Source organism: Pseudorca crassidens, chromosome 13 (assembly GCF_039906515.1).
Source record: "Pseudorca crassidens isolate mPseCra1 chromosome 13, mPseCra1.hap1, whole genome shotgun sequence".
Lineage (NCBI taxonomy): Eukaryota > Metazoa > Chordata > Mammalia > Artiodactyla > Delphinidae > Pseudorca > Pseudorca crassidens.
Window position 1 is genome coordinate 56,123,933 of NC_090308.1, and position 26,600 is coordinate 56,150,532.

The window sequence follows — 26,600 nt, forward strand, 5'->3', positions numbered from 1 at the left end:
GCTAGAAAAGACTGTGTATCAAACAGCATTTGGCTTCCCTCTTTTTTCAGCCTCCCCTTCACATCAGTGCTAATCACTCAGCACTCCCTCAGTACCTGGAATTCTCTTTTATATCTGAGCATCTCTATCACAGACAGAATCGACTGATCTAATAAACTTATCCTAACTTTACAGTCTAGGGACTATGTGCTCTCCCTTTCAGAATATACTTGTCTTAAAACAAGGCCCCGGAAGAGGGCAAATGCTAAACCAAAAAGAAAGACTGATAGAATTACATGTATCCGTGGGAAAAACATCTGAAAGCCACAACGTCCCCAGACCCTTTCAGATCTTTACACATAGCTCTGCTGTCCAGTGACTTGTCTCTATTAAAAGAATGCTTAGTTTTTAATTAAGGAAACGAAGGATTCAAGTCAATCGATAGGAAAATGCTATATCTGAATGCTGTGGTAAATGAAGAAGAGCTTCAAAGCCCAAATATAAAAATAAAATGGAAAATAAAAAATTTTGCAGAAAGATCTTAAGGGTCTTCTCTAACCTCCCATTCAGTTTTACCATATTAGTTTTATCTGATAAGCTAATTGTCACTTTGAAAACATAACAGTATAAAACGTTTGGCCCTAATGGTGTGAGGCAAGAGACAAATAAGCCTACTTGTTCAGGGATCAATGAGATGTGGGGACGTGGGGTGAGCAAGAGGGTGAAAACTGGAGACTCTGAGGCTCCCTCCTAACCAGCTGAGTGCTTTCGGTTTGGTCAACTTGGAATTTTTTTAAACATTTTTTTAAATTATGTACAATCAAAATTGGAGAGATTTTTTATATAAAAACTTGGGTTTGGGTGTTTTTTTAGAATAATCAAAGGAACAGACAACTTTGAGAGGACAATTTCACAAGGCAAGAAGCAGTTGGAAGGAACAATCCCATACGAGACTGAAGCTTGACTTTCACCATGTGAAAATGAGAACATTAACTGTGTTCTCAATGTGAAGCAAAGAATTGCCCTTTTTCCAGGGGCAGAAGGAACCTGAATGCACTGAAGTATGGTAACCTGAATGGATAAGTTTCATTAAGGAAAAACAAGGGCGGGATTAAAAAGACAGCATAGATCCTAAGTCAGATACCTATGACTCTACTGAAACTGTAGAAGAACATTTTTTGAAATTATTTTTGAGGTTTCTCTAGTACAGATAAGCATTGCTTATAAGAAAAAACTGCCAAAAACAAAACTTTTAAAGAAAAGTCAAATTTGTTCTTTTCAGTTACTGAAAAGAAAGGATTTGTCATCAACACTTACCCTCAATACCCTGGATCCTCTCAAAGAATTTTACACGTCTTTTGTTTTTGAAATAAGAAAGGTATATAATTCCATTTATGAAGTGAGCTCTTAAAAATATTTCCTTATTTAAACTTGGTCCTCAACCTAAGTTCACAGTATATGGTGAAGGTCTAAAGAAAGCTTATTTAACCTACATTGATAATGCATTAATGAGTCTTTTAAAGCGATAATTTTAATTCCCCAATCTTCAACCATAAAGACTATATAGTGCTAATCTGCCTTGCCCTTTCGATTAAACTTGTTAAGGGCATTCTATTTAGTCAGCACAGGGAATGGGCCATTAAAATTCTTGATCGGTAAGAGTTGCGTTCAGTGCTCTGTTGTTTTAAATTCCATTAAATCCAAATGGTCTTTATCGCCGCATGACCACCATGACTTCAATCAGGCAATTTAATTATCTTACAAAATTGTCAGCAGAAGCAGCAAAGAAAAACAGGAAGCCCTATGACGTTATCAGATTGAAATCTCCCTCTTCAGTGTTTAATCTAGACCAATCAATAATGATGATGTGCACCTACTTCCTTCTCTTTCAGGGGATTCTGACCTTACCTTTCATGCTAAGATTTAGGGTTTAAGATTCATTTTAAGCACTTCTAGTACCTTGATAACTGGATTACAAATTGAAAGTCCACAGAAGACAAAGCTTCACCACCCAAATGCAAAACAATCAACAATTCCATTTCAATACTTTAGACCATCCTACGGAGGAAAACTTCAGATCTCCTGCAAACCCCAGGTATTATGGATGCAGTAGATTAAAGCCTTAAGGCTATTACAGTTGAAAGACAGAGAACTACTTTCTACTCTGATGTGTAAAAGTGGACATCAACAATTTCCAGGGAATCAATGGAATTGGAGCTACAATAACACAGTAAAATCCTAAGAACAGAAAGAGAAAATAAATCCCTCTCACTTGAATTTCTACCACAAAAGAGCAAGACATTTATCAGAAATTTTGATAATTAAAAGAAAATCAAAGATTATGTCATCATTATCACAGGCAACCCTTTATTTAATGGTCAATAGACTTGAAAAGGCTCTGATAACCAATGATACATCCTGTGTTTGGTTTATGTTATGTTCCTCCTTTGTGTGGGAGCAATTCACATTAACTTTCCTGTGCTGAGTAAATGTTGAAACAGTGTCATTTGAGAATTCAGAACTGAACACACTGCAGTGATCACTTGAATTAAGCTAAAAAGCAAAAGGTGTCTATCTGAAGAAATGTCTACTGACATATAAACCCTTGTTCACTTCTTAAAGACAACCTCACACAGCCAGAAAACATGTTGAGTCCCATGTGTCTTGGTGGAGAAGAGGTGCTATTTCTAGAGGACAAAAAGATCATTTTTAAGTCATTTTCTGAAACGAGTGTGCCTCCGTTGATGGATCACATCAGAGTTATTCTTTGAAGCTTTAAGAATAAGTGAGAACTTACGTGAAAAAAACAGATCAGATTCTTTTTTTCTTTTCTTTTCTTTTTTTTTTTTTTTTTTTCAGCGTGGCCGTTGTTTTGGTGATTCTTGGAAAGATTTCCCTCCCCTGCTTTCCAGAGCTCAGCTGAGCAGGTGTTCGGGCTTTATCTGTTTCAGACAGTAGCCTCTATTACTCCCCCATCCCCACCTCCCAAGAGCCACTTTTCCAGCTTCCAGCTGTAAAGCCGCTCCCCCCCTCCCGCCCACCTCACCTAAAGAAGAAAAATCTCTTCCAAAGATCTTGTAGAGAGTGGCAGCTTCTAAGCCCAGCCAATTCATTCACACTCATCGATATTGTAGTACATCTGCTACTAATGATTCTATCTGGGAGCACATGGGATAGCCAACAAATAGGGGGATTTCCATAGGAACACTTTCCATTCCCTCTCACTCTGTGGGTTTTATAATCTGGGCTGGCCCTGAGCTGGTGGCCTTCACCTTTGGCATGTGCGCAGGGAGGTGGCTAAGCGCTGTGCCATGGAGCCAGCGCACAGTGCCAAGGAGGTCCGAGCGCGTCTGGGGGTAGACCTCGCCTGGGAAGCCTTTTAAAAAAGCCGTCCTACTGTAACGCCGAAGAGAAAAGCTAGGTCGAAACATCTGAAGGGAATGAGTGGCCTACCACAATCTCAGCTCCTCTGAAAGGACTGTCTTGGAGAAGCTGCCCACGAGTTCGGGAGAAAGTTTGGGTTCCTGTCTTCGCTCTTGGCATTCTAACTGCCATTTCAGATAAGGAATTTGGAAAACCCGATCTCGAAGATCGTAAACAAGTGGTGGCTTGGGAAGCGATTCCTTAAAGAAGATGCCAAAGCCGCCCAACCCCCAAACTCCGAGACGGACTGCTAGCCCCGCGTGGAGCCCCGCCCGGAGCTGGCTTCTACCCCTTCCCACGCTTTCCCAGGAGCAGAGGTCGAGCGAGAAGAGAAGGGTGGCTAAAGTAACAAAAGAAACGTTCAAGTACCTCGGAGCCACTGTGGTGCTGGGAGACCTTGGAATTGGGGCTTGCGCCTTCGCCCGTCCAGCCGCTAGCAGGGCCGGGCCGCAGCTGCGGGGAAACAAAGGTGCCTCATTTACATTGCTCGGCGCCGCGGGCTGCCGGGCTGGAGCGCACCCGAGAAGCCCCGCGGGGGGCGTCGCAGGCTCCGTGCCTGAAAACGACGACCCCAGGACTTCTGACCTGACCTGCAGCGGGGAAACTGACCCTCTAAGTGTCCAAGATCCACCGTGTCCCCCGACAACGCGCCCGCTGGATGGTCGCCCTGGAGAAGCCAATCTGGGCCAAGCCAAGATCAAAGGCGGGGAAACTGACACGACCCACCCACGGCGCGGCGCCGCCCGCCTGCGGGCGAGGAGCTGACCCTTGGCTGACCCTCAGGTCGCTCCCCCATCTCCCCAGGCTGCCTGGAAGCTTCGGGAAAGCTCCCTGGGGTCGGCGCTCGGGGGACTTTCTCTAGAAGGTGTTTACAAAGCGGCTTCGGAGTAGCAGGCCCTAGTGGGCAGCCCCGAGGCCAGGCAGGATGGGAGGAGGCGCCAGGACACAGGCGCTCGCGGAAGCGACTGCAGGAAGTTTTCCTGGGGACCAGAGAGGAGTCATTGTGCCAGAGTGTTAGACTTGCTTCGCTAGAGTGCATTTGTGCGCGCGCGCGCGCGTGTGTGTGTGTGTGTGTGTGTGTGTGTGTGTGTGAGAGAGAGAGAGAGAGAGAGAGAGACAGAGAGATTGAGCACTCGGAAGATGGGCGGGGGTGGCGAGGGACTCGGCAAGTGTCAGCACCCTAGGCTGCTCCCCGATCCACACTCGTTGGTAGGAGGACGCAGGCTCAAGCCACAGCACTAGCGGGAGCAGGGGGAAGGCCAGCAGAGAGCTCGTAAAGGTGGTTTGCCACCACCTACGGGAAGAGGGCTCGGGGATGGGGCGGCCGCCGCGCGGGGCCCCGCGGTTGCCATAGCGCCGCCGCAGAGGCGCCCGGCGGCTGGCACAGGCCAGCCACACCGGGGTCGGTGGGGAAGGGACTGGATGCCACCTCCTCAGTAGAGGCGGCGGGTCTCACCCGCACCCCAGGGGCAGCTGCTTCACCAGCGATTCCAACCCCTTCCCGTCCAAGGCACTGGGCCTGGGATGAGGCTCTGGTTCGCCTTTTCAGCTGAAGTTGAAAATAACCTTTCTCAAGAGTGGCTCATATGGGCGCAACCAATCTCCACCCCACTCAAAACATGTTTTTCCCAGAAGAAAATAAAACTCCTGCCATTGCATCAAAACATCCCCAACAGGTAAATGTTCCAAAGATTATCATGTATACAGTCCTTCACCACAGCTCAGGTCAGAAATCAGAGAAAATGGATCTCCACGTGGAATATGTTCGAAGTTAATGGAGAAAATAACAAGTTATCTAGAAACTGGGCTGTTGGTTTAAGGTAGCAAAGCACAGGTGGGAAGGTGTCTGCCTACTCCCCCATTTCTTACAGACATTCTTAGTAAGCACTGGTCTAGGAAAATTTATTCTTGTGTGTGTGTCAGCTCTTTTGGAAAGCTGCTACACACTGCTACAGTCGCCAAGATTTTTAATATGAAGATATGAAATGATCAGCGAATGTAACAATCTAATGATTCAGCACATATTATGCTGCAAGACCAGAGCAGCAATAATTAAATCTTTAGAGTACTGGTGGCAGTCTTCCGGCTCCCAGACTTCTTTTTTTTCCCCACCCAGTCCTCAAACGCATTAAGATGCACTCATTCACAAACACACTTCAGAAGACACCTCAGTATTCCAAATAAGTAGGTTGTACTACTCAAAATATTGGGCAAAACTACCAAACTGGAGCACTTACCATGCTTGAAGCAGAACAGCTGAACACACACACACATTTCCAGCAATACAGGGACCTGTTTAATCTCATCCAAAGAAACAAGCATTCCTGTGGACGCTTGTTGCTAAGAGCAACGTGCTTAAGTACCATCTAAAGGCATGAAGAAAGCAGGAAAACTACTACAGCAGGAATCCAGTTATAACTCATTGTCTTTTCTTGTCATTACCAGTCTTCTGGACTCCAGGTGTGTCTATGTGTTGGTGGGGGAGGGAAGGTAGGTAGAATTCCTACCCTGGTTCCACAAAGCCTGAGATAGATGATGAATTTTATCATTATAGAAAAAGCATATTGGAAAAAGGCAAGAGAGAAGATGTTGCTGACATAATAGGAAGTACAGGCAATCACTCTTCGATTTAAATTTGACTGAGTGACTTAATGTATCTGCTTTTATCTCAAAGACATATACTCAGAATTATACGGTTTCCTGCACTCTTTGGTCTAAATCCACTCGAACTGTCAAAGGAGGCACCCACAGTGGGAGCGTTTACCCTGCTGGCTTTCTCCTCTCTGGCTCTTATCTACTTAAGGGAACTTTCCCTGACTAGTTCTACTGAAACTCCATTGGCCATCGAAAGCGGCTGAGCGTTGCCCACGCTTCATTTCCTCCAAGCAAATCTTCTGACCAGCGTTTCCACCTGAGTCTCATGTTTAGATTCCTTCGAGCCCCAAGGAAACCTGATTCCTTAGGAAAGCAATGGGTTCCCCTCATATAGAACGGCCACCTCGGCTTTTTTTAATCATGCTACAAGTGAAATAAAGATGCAGACTTAGACTCCCATACACAGACTCCCTCCGCCCCAGTCACCACTGGTCATCATGTATTATTAGTCCAGGACGCTCAGTGAGAAACCTGTGAGAGGAGGACTCACAAGTTTAAAACAAACAAAAACTCTCCCTCACGATGCTATTTCTCTCAAACAGCAGCCTCCCCTTGTTAAGTAGAGCCTTCAGCCTTACAACAATATCTTTAAAAGCTCCGCGTACCCATAAAGGCACCAGGGATGGAAAAACCGGTAGAATGAACCGAAAAGGCTCTCTGATGACAAATCAAAACGGTTAGCGCCTTTCACTTGCGGACCTGCCCAGGTCCCAGGCGGAAGCAGACAGACGCCAACTTGCCAAAGAGTTACCAGATATTAACTCATTGGCCGGGCCATCTGAGAGGCGTGTAGCCCCAGCGCGCACGTTCTTGGGGAAGGAGCAGCGGGCCAAGCCGGGAGGCTCCCGGGGAGACAGGAGGGAGCAGAGGCGGTGGCCGTACCCCCAGCGTCATTACCGTCTCTGAGACTGGCTACCATGGGGACGCAACGCAGCCACCACTACCACACACTGACACTCACTTCATCCTCCCGCGGCTAATTTTTTTTTTTTTTTTCAGTAAAGGGGTGGGGTGGGGAGAAAAGAAATGAAAAGCACAGTGGGTCCTTTCAAACCCTGGGGTCGAAATGCACGGAACCCACCCGCCTAGAGGAGCGAACACGCCTGTTTACATCCGGCTGCCTCTGAGCCAGATACCAGGCGGTGGAGAGGGATGGGGAATCTTACCAAATCTTAATACATGCGTGGTTCCTTGAGAATATCCAATCCACAGTAAGCACAGCAGGAGTTTAATGGTGCGCCTGAAGACTGGATTACTTAGAATCGGGGAAATAATCTTCATGGTGTTTCTGTGTCCACACGCGCGGCACCCACTTCCCCGATCTAGCGTTAGGCTCCCGGTTCGGGTAGGAATGAGGATGCGTCGAGTGGTGGCCGCAGACACGATCACGGCATGGTCACAGACAGAGAAAGGAGTCTCCGCTTCCCAAACCCATTAGCAATCACTGCATGTTCTTCACTCACTGCGCCAAGGAGCAACCTTCCACTGCAAGGGATGGTGGGACATCCATGTTAGTCGGGAAGCATCCGGGAGAAATCCAGCACGCACACCCACAATGTCCGGCCGCGCGAGCCTGGGAAAGCAAAGGAGGAGGAAAATCAATAGGAAGCCCAGCCTTGGAAACCGCCGAGGCGTCGGTAGCGAGCCACAGTCCCAGCACAAAAGGCGCTTTGCTCGCAAAGGTTTTGCCAGGCCCTATTCTACTGCACTGCTGCACAGCTTCTGACGTGAAGCCAAGATTAAGTGAGAAAAATTGAGATAGCTGCTTGCCTCTTAAGGCTTCCTGCCAGCGAGCTTCCCAACATCTATTATGCAACCGATCTGGTCGCCCACCTTGAGCTGCAAGGAAGAAGTCGGATTTATCTGCGTGGAAAAAAAGTGCATTTATTTCCAGTAAGAGTCTTTACTAAGGTAGTGACGGATGTATGCAAGCGGACTTCCTACATCAACTGATTAATTTTAATAAATGACAAGCTAAGACAAAGTCACTTTGCCTAGGAGTTGTAAAAAAAGGAAGTGGTCTAACACGGAGGAATTTACTGCAAATGTAAACTGTTTTCAGGCTGAAAGAGGGTCTTTTTATACTTTTAAAATTCTGTCCAGGAATTAATATAGATTAAAGTACAATTGGAGAGGTGAAGATAGTCTCTAAAAACTTAAGTGGGACATTCCTTGATTACTACCCAGCAATAAAAACAGATTTCTGCAAGTGGCCTTTTAGGGGGGAAAATGTTGAATTAAAAGGAGGGAATCATATTTCCCACCCATTTTTACCTTATCTAAAGTAATTGTGCATATATTAAAAGACAATGATATTTGAATGGGTGCAGCAAAGGCTTCAATAATTTATGTCCAAATTTCTTCTCACTTGGTTTTCTGAATATCTGTTTCTTGAAGAGCTAAAATATGGAATCATAGCTTGAGCAACACTGAGTGGCACAGTTTTGTCTAAAAATACCTTATTATTTTCTAGTGTTCTGATCAGAATATTCAGAGTCCCCAGACAGTGACTGTCTTGGCTTTCACAAGTAGCAATTTATTCAAGAAAAAAAGTACAGAAATATATTTTCTTTTAACATAAAAATATATTTTATTATTGAAACAGGTAATATGCTGTCCTCCATGCATATAGATTAAAATATCCAATCCTAATATTTTACATTAGTAAGTGAAACAAAGATGGATAGTGATAAATATATTACTATATATTAATATTTTTAAGTGATCAGGAAGCACAAAACGCAAATTGCTGGACCTGTATCTTAAAATTAATCTTTTTCATAACCAACTAACAGAGCATAGGTTAACCCTTATGAAAAAATTATAAGATCATATCATATTTAAAGAATATCTAAATTTTAAGTAAGGAGCGATATGAGTACTATTTCTTCCAGATAGCAAATTTTTTTAAATCTATTTTTTCTTAAGCTATTGTAAAATGCTGATTTGAAAATAAACCTACATTTTGCAAAGGCATTAAGTGGGCATTGATTTTTTTTTTAAGATGGAGGCATAACTGCCGTGTCAAAAATAAGTATCATGAATGACTAGTTCTGCAATGTAGCAGGCAATTCAATCAAATAATTTGACTATTTGAGCACTTTAAAAGGAACACCTTGTGCTAAAACCAAGGGTATCTAGCGACTCCTTCAGTCCATGTTTAAAATACCTCTTGTAAAACATGTACAGCCCAACATGTCCTGTCTTGTATTTGCTGTCTCATTTATTCCATTCTATTTGTTCCTTTTCTTTTTGATCATTGCAGAGATAATAATGACTGCCAGGGCAACAATAAATATTCTTATGTTTTCATCCGTCAATATAATTGATATCTACTACCTGAAAATAGCATGCTCTGTTGTGACTAATCAAAATACTGCAGTTTTGAAGTCTGGTTGTCATTTAATTGAACTTCAGGAAACAAGATGTACCATACATAACTCCTTGTTCATGTATTCTGTTAACATAATGGCATCTGACGTTACAGTTGTAGCTTTGCTACTTAAAACTAGCATTCTAAATTATTTAGTTTTTGTGGGATTATTTATTGGGTGTCTAGTTGAAAAGTGAAAGATCAAGCTTCTAATTTCATGAAGTTCTTACACAGTAAATTAAGCAGTAAAAAGTCTATCACAAATTTTTCTTACTATTAATTGGTCCCCAAAGAACCAATTTTGCACATATGCTAAATTAGGCTCATTTACATCCATCAGCTAATCCGAAAGGCTTCAACACCACAGACAGCAACTCCACCTGTCCAATTGAACTTCTGCAAGACAGGAGACGACCTTTCTTCAGTACCGCGGTCAGCGCTCCAGACGTCAATTTATTCTGGAGCAGTACCTTGAAAGTAGTACATTGAATGGGTAATGTGCCATTTGAAGTGACAGTGTGCATATTTCTGCTGTACAGACTCTGGGAGTTTGAATTATTGCATTGTTCACATTGTCAGAAGGACTATTTTGTCAGCTGTGTTGTGTATATATTTCAGTGTGACTTAACTGGGATTGCTTAGCATACCCAGGATGTGCTAATAGCCATCCCTTTCCAGGGCATACTACTACAAAAGCCATTTACATTAACTGTGAGTTCCCTTATGAGCACTAAACTTCTTGTTTCTCAGTACAGAAAATTGCCTGAAAGACCACCAAAATTCAGAATACTGAATAATGTTGTCAATGTTCAGTGGCTAAAGACATTTCTAAAATGTACAATTAGTTATTGCTTTAGAATTCTCCACCTCCAGATTTCCATCTGTTACAAGGGTTATCAGATTAATTTTCATTCTTTCTCATTAAACTTCACTCACTCCCAGGGCAAAAACAACAACAAAACCCCTAAAATTACCTCCCCAATACTACAACAAAATGATTTGGTGGTATAGAAGATGCCTTATAGTAAGGCAATTGTGAAGTTATTACAAGTTTCTCCACAATACTGATACCATACATCATCGTTCTGGGGCAATATGAAGGATCGATAGAGTCATTATATAGTATTCACTGACCAGATATAACTCATTTTTAAATTCGTCATTTGCTCCTTTCTCAAAGGAAAAAACAAACAAACCAACCCACTGTTTGATGTCAGACAATCGTATATATTTAGCAATAATGAGATTTACACACCTTATTCCCTGGTTTCATTTGCTTTTTTTCTCATTTTAACCATATGGCAACCTTTATTTCTAGAAGCCAAAGCTCTGTAGGTTCCAAGGTCAAAGCAGAGATGACAAACTGCAAATGCACACACATGCATGCACACACAGGAGCTGTGTCTATAAGTAAGCCTCAGAAAAAAAAACACATAGAAGGCTGACATGAAGAGATATCAAGCCTATGATAAATTAGCAAAGAACAAAATGCATTTCATGTTCATGCAGAGCGTGTTCCAACAACAACAACAAAAAGCCATTAGCTTCATCTTGCACTCTATTTTTATATTTACTGACACTAATGACCTCTTATTCTTGGGCACCATTACTTGAGAAGCAATTTTAGTTTTCTATCCTCCCAGTGAAAATGAATCTTATTCTAGTTAGCTGCCACCTGCTGGGGCATATACAAATGTGTAATAATCCTTACAGCACAATGTTTCAATAGACAATGCCTAAACCTTTTGCAAGAAACAGCAAATACATATCCCAGGACAACTTGAATTTCAAAGGTTCTTCCATGTTATATCTATATTTAAGTTTTTCACACGGAATTCTTTTTAAGAATTCCACTTGACGTGTCACTGAAGTTCTGCTGTTGTGTGACATTTGAGAAACCTCATCTTATAGTTAACACCTGACCTATTCTTCCACACATGTGGCCTGTTGTATTGCAGCTAAGCTAAAATAAACAGCCTGTTCATCCATGGCATTAGAGGTGCCAGAGAATAATGTCAGAGCTCATATCAGTTAAAACCACACTGTTGCATGTTTGCACTTCACCCTTCCTAACTATGAATGCTATGCTATGCAATCCCTTGTGATTCTGAACACATTTCAGCTGTTCCACCAACATTCTGCTGCATTGATGATTAATGACATTTACAGTTTTAATTTTTAGATGCGAAAAGAAGTGTATCTTAATTAAGAAACTGAATTAGCATAGATTACATGACCTGGAATCTTTTTTTATTTTTATTTTTTTAATTTCAGAGCTGTGCAGTCTTAAACGGGTTTGAATAGAAGAAAACAAGCAGGTAAGACTTCTAGCATCACTTATTTCTCTAACACTTTATTCAGTGTGTTTCGTTTTGTTTGTTTAATTAGTAAGTTCCTAGGGCCATTGGAAGCTGCCTTGGTGAGTACAGGAATGGTTTCTATAAAAAGTTACAAGGTAATGAACTTAGACAAATCAAGATTGAAATATCAGTGCCTATCTTCCAGTAACTAAACTACAAACTAAGATCCAAATGAATCAATCATCTCGTGAAATTAAAATAATCATTAATCCATAAGGTAACTTCTGATGACATAATACTTACAGCATGAAGATGAAGAAATGATAGAAGGTAATCTGTGCGTTACCAAAAGGATAGCAGTAGTAGTAAGTTGTCTAACATCCCTTAGTCCCTAAATTGGAAAGGCTCAGCTAAGTCCCCTTGTTTAGTAAAGAACTCCTTGAAGGTAAAAATATCGGAGGGTGAGAGTCATTAAAAGTTCTTGACGTTTGTGATCCACCCTGCTGATACTTTTCTCCTCGCCCTAATGGGACGCCCTCCGAGTTTTTTCAGACGCTCTCAACACTGGCACCGGACAAAATGAATGTCTGTACTTCCTCAGCACGGAACTAGGGAGCATGGTTAATGGAAGAATGGGAAGATGGAAGGAAGGCTGGGGAGTTTGTCAGACCCGCAGGCAGACACACAGCTTCTTGCCATCTGTCTCTCTTAGCCTCGCGTGAGTCCCAGTAGCTGAGGCCACTTCCTGACCCGTCCACTTATTATTTTATAGGGAGAACGCGAGCGCCTGCAGGTGAATTGGCTTAAGCGAGCGGGACAAAGCCGCTCGCAGTGACTCGGTCCAGCGGGTGCCCCGAGCGCACCGGCTCCGCCGCGCCGCTGCTCGCCTTCTTCCTCTCCAGGCGGAAAATGCCCCTCGCCCACGCCGGGTCCCTCCTGTCCTCGTGGGAACAGACACCTCAGGAGGCAGCCCGGAGCGGAGCCCACCCGAGGGAAGCCCTTACCTTTCGCAGGGGGTGAGGTGGACGGAGAGGGGGAGGGGTGGTCCTCGGGGAGGAGCAGCCGGAGGAGGTCGAGCTGGAAGTCTCCGGCTCCCGGACGGAGCAGCGCAGCCGCGGGCGCCGAGCGCAAGTGACGGCGGCAGCTGAGACCGAGACCGTGGAGCGGCGGCGGCGGCGGCGGCAGCAGCGGCGCCGGCGGCGGCTGCGGCGGCGGCGGAGACAGACACGCCTCCTGGCGGGGGTTCCTCGCCTCTTGCTTTAAAGGCGCCGCGCTCTTTTCCCGCGGCCCCGGCGTGCTCTGGGCCGCCGCGGCCACCAGGGCGCAGCGCTCGCCCCTGGACCGCAGGAGCGAAAGTGCGAAAATTCTGGGCGCCCACACAGACGTGCACGTTATGAACTCCCCGGCGTGGACTTCGTCCCCAGCGTACAGCCCTGCTAACTCTGAGATGGGGCGACTGGGAATGTGATGCTTGGTTAGGGAGTGATGCAAATCGCCAAGGAATTTGCCTGGCTCTGGGTGGTTGGCAACACGTATAAGTAGCCCGAGCGCGTTTGGTTCTGGGTGGTGGTTTTCATGCCTCTCCGAAACCATGGCAACGAAACTTCTCAGCTGCCAGGATTTGAGGAGCAGCTGGTAGTCTTCAAAGTGGCCCTCTTAGTCCAACTACTGCCATTTCCCTTTGAAGTCCACGGGAAAGAACTTGACCTGCGCCTCACCCCCACCTCTACCTCAAGTGCACCCTACCAATGCGCTTCCCACTTGCTGCCTGTACCCCCTGAGACGTCTGGAGTCACGGCGCCCCTCTCTCCCTGCCTTCGTTTCTAAAAACAGAAAGGGACACTCCCGAGTGTAGGGAGCTGGGGGCGGGAGGGTCGGCGGACAGTCTCTGTGCCGGTCTGGCGCCTTAATGGCCGACGCCTCCTTTCCTCCCAGGTCCCTGACCTCCCAAATGAATTGCAGAAAGGAGTTGGGTTTGAGATCTGGTGGGCACCGAACCGGTTGGTCGCAGACTCAAAGGTTGGAGAAAGAAGACTGGGGAGCATTCCAGGCCTGGCGGCCGCCGGTCCAAATTCTCTAGATTCTATAGTCTAGAAGACTTCTTAAATAGGCCCGAGTTGGGGAAGGGCGCCTAAGTCCCCTAGTCTTCCCGCAACCCGGCTTCCAGGGAGGGGCCGCCGGCGGCGAGCACACCCGGCTCCCCGTGCTTCTCAGTAGAAACGATTAGCTTCTGCAAACAATCCCCGATCTCCGCTCCTCTGGGTCGGAAACGTCAACATCTATTCAATACCGTTGCTATTTTATCCTCGGCCCTACACTATTATCTAGAGCAGAGACTTTACAAGTTGCCCCCAGAGGAAGTTGGCGAGCAGCGATTCGCTGGGAGGTTTAAGTGAGGCTGAGCGGGAACAGGCCGGGCGCGCTCGGCCGGGGAACAAATTTCAACCGGGCTGCGTAAGGAAGGGGCCAGGTGAGATCCCGTGGCTCTCCTGAGTCCTCGAGCTGCCCTCATCCCTGGGGACACTGTAGTTTCTAATTCCCAAGGCCGGGGAAGTAGAGAGACTCTGCGTCCCCAGGGACTGGTCGTCTGGGCTGGAGACAAGCGTTTGTCCTTTTGTTGCTTCTTCCCTGCAGGCCTGGTAGAGTTAAGCCCTCCTCCGCGCCTGACGCAGTATTGCCGCCCTCCACTCCCTGGGGCTAGCGCCTGACTCAGCCCAGCCCTGAAACTCGCAGAAACTCAGTCCTGACAAACCCTCCCCGGCTCTCAAGCAAAAGCACCAGTCTACTCTCTGGGTCACCAACTCCTGGCTCTCAAGCTCCCTACATGCCTATTGCGCCGGACCAGGTAGGGGAGACTCGGGTCTTAAAGAGGTTAAGGAGAGATGAGTTAGTGGCAGTGTAGAGTCCGTTAGTCATTTAAAGATCCTTGGGGTGGCAGGGAGGCTCCCGTAATTAAGTCAACAGCGGCCTTATTGTACGGAGTAAATAAATAGTCAATGACTCCATTGTACCTCGTGGAGCGGGCAGCCCAGACGCGTGACCGGCTCTGGGCGCCTGGGATCCAGCTGCTGTGACCTGCAGCCTAATGGGCCCTCCAGGCACAGCCAAGTTTGGGCCAGGCCCAGAAAAATACCCCATTCAATCCCATTCCCCCACAGGAGTAATGAAGACAACTTGTCTACTGGCCAAAGACACTCTCCTTGTCGTCATACAACTGGCCTCCCCACTTCCAGGGAGGGAGGAGCAAAACACTGGACACAGTAGATTCCAGTGCAAATCCCTGGGTGAAGGCATCCAGCTTTGTTTTGGTGTGACTCTGAGAGTGTGTCTCATTTGACTTTGTGATCAGCATAGGGTTTGGCATGTAGTAGGTGCTGAATGAAAGAATGAAGGGATTACTGGCTCGGTCTTCCACTTTCCACCCTGTTGTCCCCAAGATCACATTGTATCTGGGGAAGGAGAGGGTTCAGACAACTTCCTCGAAGTGCTATGTGTGTGTTCTTAGAACCTAGTCATAAACTTCTTTTCCAACCTAGTCATGAATTTCTTTTCCAGAGCAAAGGACACACTTATAAAGAGAGAAATAACAGGCGCTAGCAAGAGCGTGAGGTGCAGGAGGAGAGAGCTGGGAGGAAAGTGGAACAAATCAAAATTATGCACGTTGTTGACAAATCCATTTTCTAAATAAAATGTTATCTGGACCCTAATAAGAAAAGCAGACTAACAAGGGAGCTTTAGTCTATAGACACTCATTTAAACCTTCAAAAACAATTCTCCAACACTGTGAGATCTTTTCCATAATTTATTTCAGGATTTATGAGGAGTCAGATCCCAAGTCTTTTTGAAGGAGGCGGTGAATCTTTTTCTTCTCCATTCCCAGTCATCCTTAAGACCTGACCTCCCATCTTTGAGAAGGTCACTGAGTCCCTCATCTAGAATCGTATGCAGGAACCACCTCTCCATCTTCCCTCTCAGAGTGCTCTTAGAACATTAGCATGTCTGGGATTCTGACTCCTAAGGACCCAGCAGGGACCAGTGTGAATTCCCAGGCTTACTCACTTCCAGGTTTTGTTTCTTACTGTTGGTCTGGTTTGTTTGAATTACCTGTATTCCTTCAATTGGAAAATAATATTTTGGATAACCTAGGCCAATGCCTTCATTTTACAAGCGATATAAACCAAAGTGAGAAAAGAGGAGTGACTTACTCAGGTTGTGGCAGAACTGAGACTGCATTCTAGCCGTGCAGAGCAACGTCAGCCTGTATCCTACCATCCACTTTCAAAACTTAGAATCATATGAAGTTAGGACTATAAGTAACTTCAAGGACTTCTACTCCATTTCAGGGTCACAAATCTTTCTATGAGGGGAAAAAAAAACACATACACATGTGCACACAGCCTGAAAATTTTGCACACAACAATAGGAGATGCATGTAGCACCTGAAGCTCATTGTGGGCTGATGAGTCCCTCAACCCCAGGCTAAGAACCACCAATCTAGTCCAACAACATCATTTTACAGATGATGAAATCTAAACAAACAAACTTACTCACAGTCCCATTGTGGGTTAAGGACAGTTCCAGGACTGGATACCTGGTGTCCACACTAAAAGTTCCAAGGGGAACAGTGGAAAGGTTTTGGATTTGGAGATGTACATAGCAATCTGGAGATGAGAAGTGATACAGCATGACCTGGAAGACCCCAGGCTTCTTGTAAGGACTACTATAAATAGGGAGAAAAGGCAAGTTGGGGTTAAGCCTAATGGTCCTCAAGGCATACGGTGGTGCTGGCTTCTATTATGTGTGGGGTGGGCTTGTTCTTGGACCCTGTTTTTACTTCTGCCTGTGAAAGTGTGGGTCAGAGAAGGTCATGATTGCTGGACCTCAGAACCCTCGAGGCTTTTGCCTGCTAGTTTTCCTAGAGGAGATGTCCCTCCATCCCCCAGGGAGGAAGGGGTGGCAGAAAGATCTAAGTACCTCCTCCAGTGCACTTTCTCCATCTCACTGGGCACCTAGGACATAAGACTGATCCTCTTTATACTGGATAAGACCGTATCCAGACTCAACAAGTCCATGAGACCTCCAAGTCACCTGAAATGAGCGAATCATTTGCTTTTATAAAATCAGTTCAGGGCTTCCCTGGTGGCGCAGTGGTTGAGAGTCCACCTGCCGATGCAGGGGACACGGGTTTGTGCCCCGGTCCGGGAAGATCCGGGAAGATCCCACATGCCGCGGAGCGGCTGGGCCCGTGAGCCATGGCCGCTGGGCTAGCGCGTCCAGAGCCTGTGCTCCGCAATGGGAGAGGCCACAACGGTGAGAGGCCCGCGTACTGCAAAAAAAAAAAAAAAAAAAAAAAAATCAGTTCACTTTTTCATGTGTAAACTTGTTTTCATTTAGCATCTTCCACATTTAATGAATTCCAACTTTCTCAGCGTCAAAGCTCACTCAGTCATTTCACTTTTGCCTGGACTCCTGAAATAATACCCAAACCATAGTACTTCTCAAGTATTCTACTTGAATGACTTACAAATACGTGAGCATTTCAAAGATTCTCCCTCATCCTTCATACTAATATAAGTTTTAGATTCTTGAAGTTACCTCGTACTGTCTCGGTGCCGCCTCCTCACTACTATTGCCCCTTTCCCTCACCAATCTCTAAATGTCCAAGTCCTTCTTCAACCCCTAGCTAATTTATTTGTTTTTTAGCAAGTATTTGTTAAATGCCTATTGTGTTTTAGGGGAAAAAAACAACGAGGAAAAATGTAGGCAATATACATTGTAAGATATTTCTTTTTTAAAAAATAAATTTATTTATTTATTTTTGGCTCCGTTGGGTCTTCGTTGCTTTGCGCGGGCTTTCTGTAGTTGCGGCGAGCGGGGGCTACTCTTTGTTGCGTCGCGCGGGCTTCTCACTGTGATGGCTTCTCTTGTTGAGGAGCTCTAGGCGCGCGGGCTTCAGTAGTTGCGGCTCGTGGGCTCTAGAGTGCCAGCTTAGTAGTTGTGGTGCATGGGATTAGTTGCTCTGCGACATTTGGTATCTTCCCGGACCAGGGCTCGAACACGTGTGCCCTGCATTGGCAGGAGGATTCTTAACCACTGTGCCACCAGGGAAGTCCAATACTTTGTAAGATATTTCTAAAGACACATGGTAACTCCTATTAGCAAGACCATGATATTCCTGCTCCTCCCTTTGTAGAAAGCACTGATATAAAAGTAGGAGCGTATTGCACATAAGTGGCATCTTTTAGAGAGGCATTGTACTAGAAAATATTTTTTATTAGACTCCCCATCCCACCTGCACAAAGGAGGGAAGAAACCAAGCAAAGGCAATGAAGATCTTTAGGTGTATAGACAAGTAGAGAGGGGGGTCCACTCTGGATGAGATAAGGCACCCAGGGACATGTTTCCTCAAAGCACAGGATCTAACTTGTCAGATCATGAAGGAACTGCCAAACACAAATCCTCAGGACCATTCCCCACCTACCCTTAGTCTCTACTCTTTCTTGGAAGCTTAATGCAAGGTTTCGGGGAAGAAAACTGTTATTTATATAAGTCCTACTCTATTTTAGAACACTTTCATATAAAATATCACATATGACTCTTTGAATAGTCTTCTCAAATATATAATTACTATTTTAAGGATGATAAAACTAAAACAGAGAGGTATGTAACTTGCTTATGGACACACAGCTAGTGAAGGCAAAAATGGGATTCAAAACTTCGTAGTTTATTGTTCTTGCTGGCACATGAAAGGAGGCAGGCGGAATAAAGCAGTATGTGCCCCAGCTCTTTGTCTCTTATCCTGAGGGTTTCAGATGTTGTTATTAACTGTGAGGGATAAAGCCCAACAGTTTAGGCTGGGAATATGGAGGGCAGGAGAATATGGAGCAACTTGGGTTGAGCAGATTTGCTCCCTCAGAAACCCCCTGAGAAAACGATTTGTCTGGAGCCAGAAATCAGAAGCAGTGGCCTCTCAGAGGGGAAGCCAGCTTAAAAGGAAGCAGAGGGCTCTTCTGTTAGAGTCCAAGGAAACTCCCAGAACTTGATCTGATCCCTTAAGGGTGTTCTCAACAGAAACCAAAGGATATCCTTTGCCAAGAGCATAATTCTTGCAATAAGTGAGAACTAAAGATAAAAACACTTCTGGTAATAACCATTCGTCCGTAAGAATAATACATAATACCTTCCTAGTTGTTCCTTCTATATGAGAATCTATACCTGCCAACTATTATACTAACTTTCTGACTGTATAGCTGTCCAGCACCCTCCAAGAACATTGTGTTCATGGGTTGTTCCAATGATAGGATAGAGTTCACCTGAATATGTCATAGGATTCAAGCAAACTTTGTAAACTGGTTCAGAAGGTTGAATAGGGCTCTATATTTAATTTTCATTCAGCACTGAAACATTCTGATTGATTCAGTATATCATAAAAGCAGTTGTCAGATACAGAATTAAGACTGTTTCCTTAATGGACCCTGCCTGTAGACGTTATCCATGCTGTAGAAAGCTGTTATAGAGGGACTGACCAGGATGCCAATAGGTTTTTCCTCCTCTAATGTAGTGATGCTAATTAGCAGTTTTGAATCTCTTATTGCAGGTGAGCCCAGCTTCAAGGGCGGACATTCATTAAGGATATGGATACTGCTGACCTCCTACCTTTCACATACCTTCGGACCAAAGGATCACACGGGCTGCTGGATTAGGGCTGCCATGGGCTTGTTTGGACGTGCACTGTTGGAGAGCACGCAGCAGAGGTAACAGAATTCAGTTATGGTTTTTAATTCTGTAAATTAAGCTTAAAATGAAAAGAAAATGACCAGTCAGTAGGCTAGGATCAAAATGTAGGTCCAGGCTCTGTACACAAAGGGAAAGTGTGAGACTTGGAAAATAAACTTTTATTTTGCAATCTCTTGTCCCCACCAACTTTTAATATGTAACTGTTTCGATCTGCTTCCAGATCAGTGTCCCTTTGTAAACACATGTGAAATTTGAGTACAAAGAGACGAACAGCAATGCATCACTTAGGTGCATCAATATTTTATGCAGTTGATCATGTAAGAATCAGAAGCAGATTTAGCCTTCTCTGTGGACTGTAGGGACTAAGGTTCTGTTGACCACATTTCCACTTCACAAACAGAGCTATCCAACCAAGACTTGTTTACAAACTGGAAATGTGCTCAAACACACTGTCCCTGATATTTTGTTTGCTCTTCTAGGCTGACAAATTGCTAACTTTAGAGTTATTTCTACAATACTAGATACATATATAATTAGGAAAATAGAAGAAACGAAGTCGTGATAGGGAAACATCTCTGATGATATCTGATCATTAGAAATTGCTATTTGGGGGGATAAAACACAAGAAATGTAGTAATTTCTATAATATTTTCCAATATTTACTAATTTTAAAGTAAGACATAGGTTTCATGTTTATATGCACTTCACTTTATTTATTTCACTATAATAAGGGACTTAGAAATCAAGATCCAAATGTCAGTAGCCAGAATTATTGAAAATGGTCTAAGCCAAAAGAGAGGCGAAGCTAGGATTTGCAAATTTCTTTTATTTATTTCTCCCCATTCTATACTTATAACAACCACTAAAGAGAGTCATGGGTTATATTCTCCTCACTTTATAAATAAGGAGCAAAAGCTTTAGAACAATTGTATGCATAGCAAAAACAACACTGCACTACAAGTTCCACCAACTGAACCTCTATTTAATTATAATGTCTTTGGTAATCCAGTTAATTCCTGTATGCTTCTGTTTTCTCATCTGTAAACTCTGGAGCAGGAATTTATTTTGAAATCTATGAGGTGCTGAAATTTTTAAAAAGTGATAGTTTCTTGACAGACCCAGGATCACATTATAGTCACTGGTAGAATGGGAGTAGTACCCAGCCCTCCAGAGTTTGACCATTATCCAGATGATGAAACATTTCTGAAATTAAAAGCTGAGCTGCAAAAAATATATAGTTCTTTGCTTTGATCTTTCATTCCAAGTCATTGGAAACATGCAAAACTCACAATCTAACTTGAAGACAAATAATTCTATGAAAAGAGACAAATTTTGTTCATTTAGCAAAAATCACTAAAAGAACTAATTTAATAATTCTTGGATAAAGTTAATGTGTACAGGAAGTGGTACCATAATAATTTTTTTATAAGTATTGCCCTGATTAAAACTCACTCAATATATGGACCCAACTAATAAACATTTCTAGAGAAAATCACAGAACTGAGATATACTGAGTTGAATAGTGTCTCCCCAAAATTCATGCCTACCTAGAACCAGTGAATGTGGCCTTCTTTGGAAAGAGAGTCTCTGTACAGGTAATCAAGTTAACATTTACTGATGAAGTCTTATTATCCCACAAGTATTATGCAAAATGTAACTGATTTAATTACAAAGATTTTGTACTTTCTAACATGTAAAGCACCACATTATATAGTATATATCACATATTTTTGTGTCCATGCACAATTACTAGTTAAAATATTACAAAATTATTTCCCCAAACTTACAAACTTTACAACTGCTTTTTTTTTCAGAGATGGCATTTGATAATTAGATACAAGGAATGATCACTGCAGATGGCTAAGCTTTATAAGTAAGCCTCTGTTCTGCTAGTGATTGGACAATTCCAGAAGATAGCAATTCCATCTGATTGTGCTTAGAAGGGCTACGGCTTTTAGTGCATACACCAGCAGTACATTGGCCCCTTTGCTGTCGCTGAGACAAAATTACTGGAACATCCTTTATATTCTAATTATTTCTCCTCTTTCCCAATGTTACTCATTTGTCACTGTTTAAGGCTCTGGCAGGTGATCCATATTCAACTTTCTCCTATAAAATCTGATTGCGAAATTATAGTGTTACTTTTTTCTTGGTCCTTATACTCCTTTTAGGATTGAGAAAGGAAAAGATTTTTGTTGAATAAATTACATGGAGACAGTCCACTAGGTGTTTTGCGTATTTATCTCACTAAATCTTCCTAAAACAATCCTTCAAGGAAGGTATGGAGACTGGCGCTGAGGGGTCTTCAGATCCTCAGTCTAGTCGTGACTGCTGAGCACAGTTCTGCTTACTTCTAAAGTTCAGACTCTTTTCACTCTACTCCCTGGGAATGGCTTTAATAACAAACAAACACCATTTTTAAAATGAAATGTATTAGGTAGATAGGAGGCCTTCCCCTGGCTGAGTGTATACTTTGATAATATGCTTGGTTTCACATCAGTACTATCAGTCGATCTTCAAAATAGTGTTCCCCTATTTTCTATAAATGTGGTTTTATTCCAGAAGGACACCTCTCAACGTTTTGAAAGTAAACTAATGTTCAGGGCTTTATCTCAGCATATTGTTGAAACGTCTTGTTTATATGTCAGTTTTCTTATACTGCTTCATACGGAACACAAAAAACAATTGTTGATTTTTTATTTTTTCCTGGTTGACATACCCTTTACACAGAAAAGAATCCTAACTTTCAACTCCATTGACCCTATGTAAACTCTTCAAGTTCAAAACTGATTTTAAGTTTGACACTTTCTATTGCCTGCAATAGAAAGGTGAGGGAAATCTAAGATTAGACCTTCAAGTGTGGGAAAGAAAGATGTAATTGATAGAAAACAGGAGATGTGTGCCCCCAGCTCACTTCTACTGCAAAATGAAAACTACCATTTTGGACAGAGATCTTTTTAAAGACTGAAGAATACTGAAGAAAAAAATTTTAAGACTGTGATGAAAGTCCTCTTGTATATTTAACATGTTGACTAATTTATATACATCTATATATCCCTTAATGTAGAATTGGAACACATGATCTGAATATAAAACAAAATAATTGAAATCTGAAGTTTTCCAGAAAAATTTAAAGTTACATTTACAGAAGAATGAATAGTGTTTCCTAATTTAAGGAACAAGAATACTTCATAGTGTGGGAACTTGTTACAATTACATAATAATTTCTGCATTTACTTCTTAACCTTCTCTATCTCCCTTAAGAGTACACAGACATACAGTGCTTTTTCTCTCTGTCGAAGAAGGTACTACAATTTCTAAAGCTGCCCATTGAGTGTTTCTGAGCCGTAGTCAAAAGCTATTTCAAAATGAGGACAGATTTCTTTTCCCCCTGGGGACAGACAGCACGATGCTTCCTCAGCCCTGCATTCTAAGCCTTTTGTCCCTCAGATCTTGTTCAATCCTAGGCATAAAAAGATACTTCTTCCACTCTTAAAATGCTGACAGCAATCAAGGTGGGAGTACATCCATTTTTTATTCATTTCATGTTAAATTAAATCATCTGTAGTTTTTTAACAATGAATTTGGCCATACACTTAAAGAGAAACAAAACGAGTCCATTGGAAAAGAGACAACTACAAAATTGTTCTGATATGTGTCAAGAACTGGTCATTGTGAGTATAGTTGAATGTAATTATGACATACCTTCATAAAATCCTGGCATTGTCTCCACTCTCATCAAAGAGTGTGCATAGAGGATGCTTTAGATACCAATGGTTACAGCCATTTCATCTGCCTGACCCATCACTGTGTTTTCTCAAGGCTGGCTTGAGAAAACCAGCTCCCCCTCCATCGTATTTGCATCTGTTAGAGTAAAACAACAATGCATTCAGTTATTGTTGCAGAATTTTCCCAATATAGTGCCTTTTTCATATTCTCATAGAGTTTGAACAACCTGCAGATGAATTCTCACAACATCGCTTCAGACTTCCCACGTGGATTCAAACACAATATGCAATTATGTCATTTATATCAGTACAGAGAAACCAAGAAAGGTTAATGTTCCAAAGCTTTTAACGGAGTTCTTTCTGCATCATACCATTTTATTTCTCTGTGAGAAAAAAAATGCTGTTACAGATGGTAATAAAAGAACTGAACCAAATAGTCCTGGATCATATTAGTGATATTGAGTCAAGCCTTGGCCCTCGGAAATATCCCTAACTTGCTACAGTACAAGCACCCATGAAGCTACCAACATTCTTCTTCACTGTGTTTGGATTTTCTACCTATTTAACTTCCAGGATGGGATGGGGAGAGGGAGAAGGGAAGTAGCACGTTTTGCATGCGAATCATTTGCTTTATAAAGAACAGCAGTGATGGGAGCGGCTGGGCCCGTGAGCCATGGCCGCTGAGCCTGCACGTCCGGAGCCTGTGCTCCGCAACGGGAGAGGTCACAACAGTGAGAGGCCCGTGTACCGCAAAAAAAAAAAAAAGAACAGCAGTGTTGATAAGTTTCAAAACTTTCTAATATTAATCCCATTTTGAAATGAAAATAAGAAGAAATATTTTAATAACTCATCTTGACTTAACTATTATATTAGTGTTTTGGGGATGTGTCTATGTGTCTGTGTGTGAATTTTTTGTTGGAGTCACATGGCCATCGTAGATTTCTCTCCCCAGGACCAAGATTCCAGTTTGCTGCTTAGAAAAGGCTTGAGTTTTGCCAAGAGCAAATGCATAAACATTCCTATAGCATTACTGCTGTTCCCTGCCTGTCAACTGCCATACCAGGGCCCTGGCAAGGATAAGACTTCACACAAGGGAAGGCCAAGCAAACTTGTGGGTTTAGCAGAAGCCAGGGACTTACACAAGGACAGCTGTCAATGAGATACCAAGTTATGCAGCAGGAAGAAACATGGATCTAAGATGAGAGATGAAAATGGTACAGATGAACTTATTGGCAAAGCAGAAATAGAGTCACAGATGTAGAGAACAAACTTATGGTTACCAAGGGGGTAAGGGAGGGATGGGATGAACTGGGAGACTGGGATTGACATATATACACTACTACGTATAAAATAGATAACTAAGGAGAACCTACTTCGAGGTTAGATAACTAATAGATAACTAACGAGAGGTTAGATAACTAATAGATAACTAATGAGAACATAACTAATGAGAACTCAATGATCTGTGGTGACCTAAATGGGAAGGAAATCTAAAAAAGAGTAGATATATGTATACGTATAGCTGATTCACTTTGCTGTACAGCAGAAACTAATACAACATTGTAAAGCAACTAGTCTCCAATAAAAATTAATTTAAAAAATGAGAGATGAATGAGTAAAAGGAGGGCTGACAGAACTCAAGTTCTGAGGATCAAGATCTCAATAAAGACGCAGACGTAGAGAATGGACTTGATGACACGGGGTTGGGGGAAGAGGAAGCTGGGACAAAGTGAGAGAGTGGCATGGACATATATATATTACCAAATGTAAAATAGATAGCTAGTGGGAAGCAGCCGCATAGCACAGGGAGATCAGCTCGGTGCTTTGTGTCCACCTAGAGGGGTGGGAGGGAGACGCAAGAGGGAGGAGATACGGGGATATATGTATATGTATAGCTGATTCACTTTGTTATACAGCAGAAACTAATACACCATTGTAAAGCAATTATACTCCAATAAAGATGTTTAAAAGAAAGAAAAAGATCTCAGCAGCAGAGATGGTGAGAACACTTGGGGCTATATCTAGGCACAGAGACACTTGAAGTCAAGGGTAGGAATCCAGAAAATTAAACATGGTACCCTCTTTAGCACAAAAAAGAAATGAACTATCTATGAAAAGATGTGGAGGAGTGGTGATTTTTTTGAAACGTATATAAAAAAATCACTGTGCTGTGTACCAGGAACTAACGGAGTGTTGTAGGTCAATTATACTTCAGAAACAAACTCACAGAAAAAGAGACTGGATTTGTGAGGTAGGGTGTAAAGGGAGAGGGAACTGGATGAAGGTGGTCAAAAGGGACAAACTCCCAGTTATAAGATAAGTAAGCACTAGGGATGTCATGTACAACATGATATATAGAATGAACACGGCTGTATGTTCTGTATGACAGCTGTTAAGAGAGTAAATCCTAAGGGTTCTCATCACAAGGAAAAAGTCTTTTTTTCTATTTCTTTAATTTTGCATCTATATGAGATGATGGAGTTTCACTAAACTTATTGTGGTCATCAGTTCATGAGGTATATAAGTCAACTCATCATGCTGAGACTTATCCAGAGCTATCTGTTGATTATATTGCAATAAAACTGGAAGGACAAAAAAAAAAAAAAAAAAAAGACACCATTGAGAAAATGAAAAGACCACTCAGAGAATGGGAGAAAACATGTGTAAGCCATATATTTGATAAGGGACTTATATCCAAGACATTAAAAAAACCCTTACAACACAACAACAAAATGACAAATAACCCAATTAAAAATGGGCAAATGATTTGAAGAGACATTTGTCCAAGGAAAATATACAAATAGCCAATAAGCATGAAAAGATGCTAAACATTAGTCATTTGGGAAATGTAAACCAAAACCACAATGAGATACCACTTCACACCTACCATGATGGCTAAAATCAAAAAGTTGCTCAGGTTGTGGAAAAACTGGAGCCTTCATATATTACTGTTGTAAATATAAAATCATGCAGCTGCTTTAGGAAACAGTTTGAGAATTCCTCAAAGATTAAATCCAGAGATACCATATGACACAAACATTTTACTCCCAAATATATATCACAAGAGAATTAAAAACGTCTTCACACAAAATCTTGTACAGAAGTGTTCATAGCAGTCTTATTCATAATAGCCAAAAGGCAGAAACAATCCAAATGTTCATCAACTGATGAATGGATAAAGAAATGTGGTAGAGCTACACATTCGAATATTATTCAGACATAGAAAGGAATGAACTTCTGATACATACTACAGCACAGATGAACCATGAAAACGCTATGCTAAGTGAAAGAAGCCAGTCACAAAAGGTCACATATGTATTGACCCTTTGTATGAAATGTCCAGATCCATAGAGACTGAAAGTGAATTAGTGGTTGCCAGGGACTGGGGGAAGGAGGATGGGGAAT

General features: G+C 42.8%; 1 protein-coding gene and 1 long non-coding RNA gene across 8 annotated transcripts in view; one reads left to right on the forward strand and one right to left on the reverse strand.

Annotated features, from left to right (window-relative positions):
* The window catches only part of GRIK2 (glutamate ionotropic receptor kainate type subunit 2), a 642,939-nt gene extending 630,034 nt beyond the window's left edge, over positions 1 to 12,905 (reverse strand). For 5 of the 7 annotated variants that reach the window (XR_010933794.1, XM_067702471.1, XM_067702473.1 and 2 more), the window contains exons 1-2: positions 12,735 to 12,905; positions 7,224 to 7,630 (exon numbers count right to left, since the gene is read on the reverse strand). Coding sequence is in view for 5 of the 7 variants with exons in the window: in XM_067702471.1 (XP_067558572.1) it covers positions 7,224 to 7,338 (115 nt within the window). In the remaining 2 variants the exon portion in view is untranslated. Of the gene's footprint in view, positions 1 to 2,776; positions 2,914 to 7,223; positions 7,631 to 12,033; positions 12,053 to 12,734 lie in introns of those variants that run through there. The other 2 variants (XM_067702472.1, XM_067702475.1) reach the window with 2 other exon arrangements.
* A 1,475-nt stretch (positions 12,906 to 14,380) lies between these two features.
* On the forward strand, positions 14,381 to 23,679 carry LOC137205020 (uncharacterized). Its single transcript, XR_010933958.1, has 3 exons — positions 14,381 to 14,575; positions 19,328 to 19,484; positions 23,411 to 23,679. It is a non-coding gene; the product is annotated as an uncharacterized lncRNA (long non-coding RNA).
* Positions 23,680 to 26,600: the final 2,921 nt, after the last annotated feature.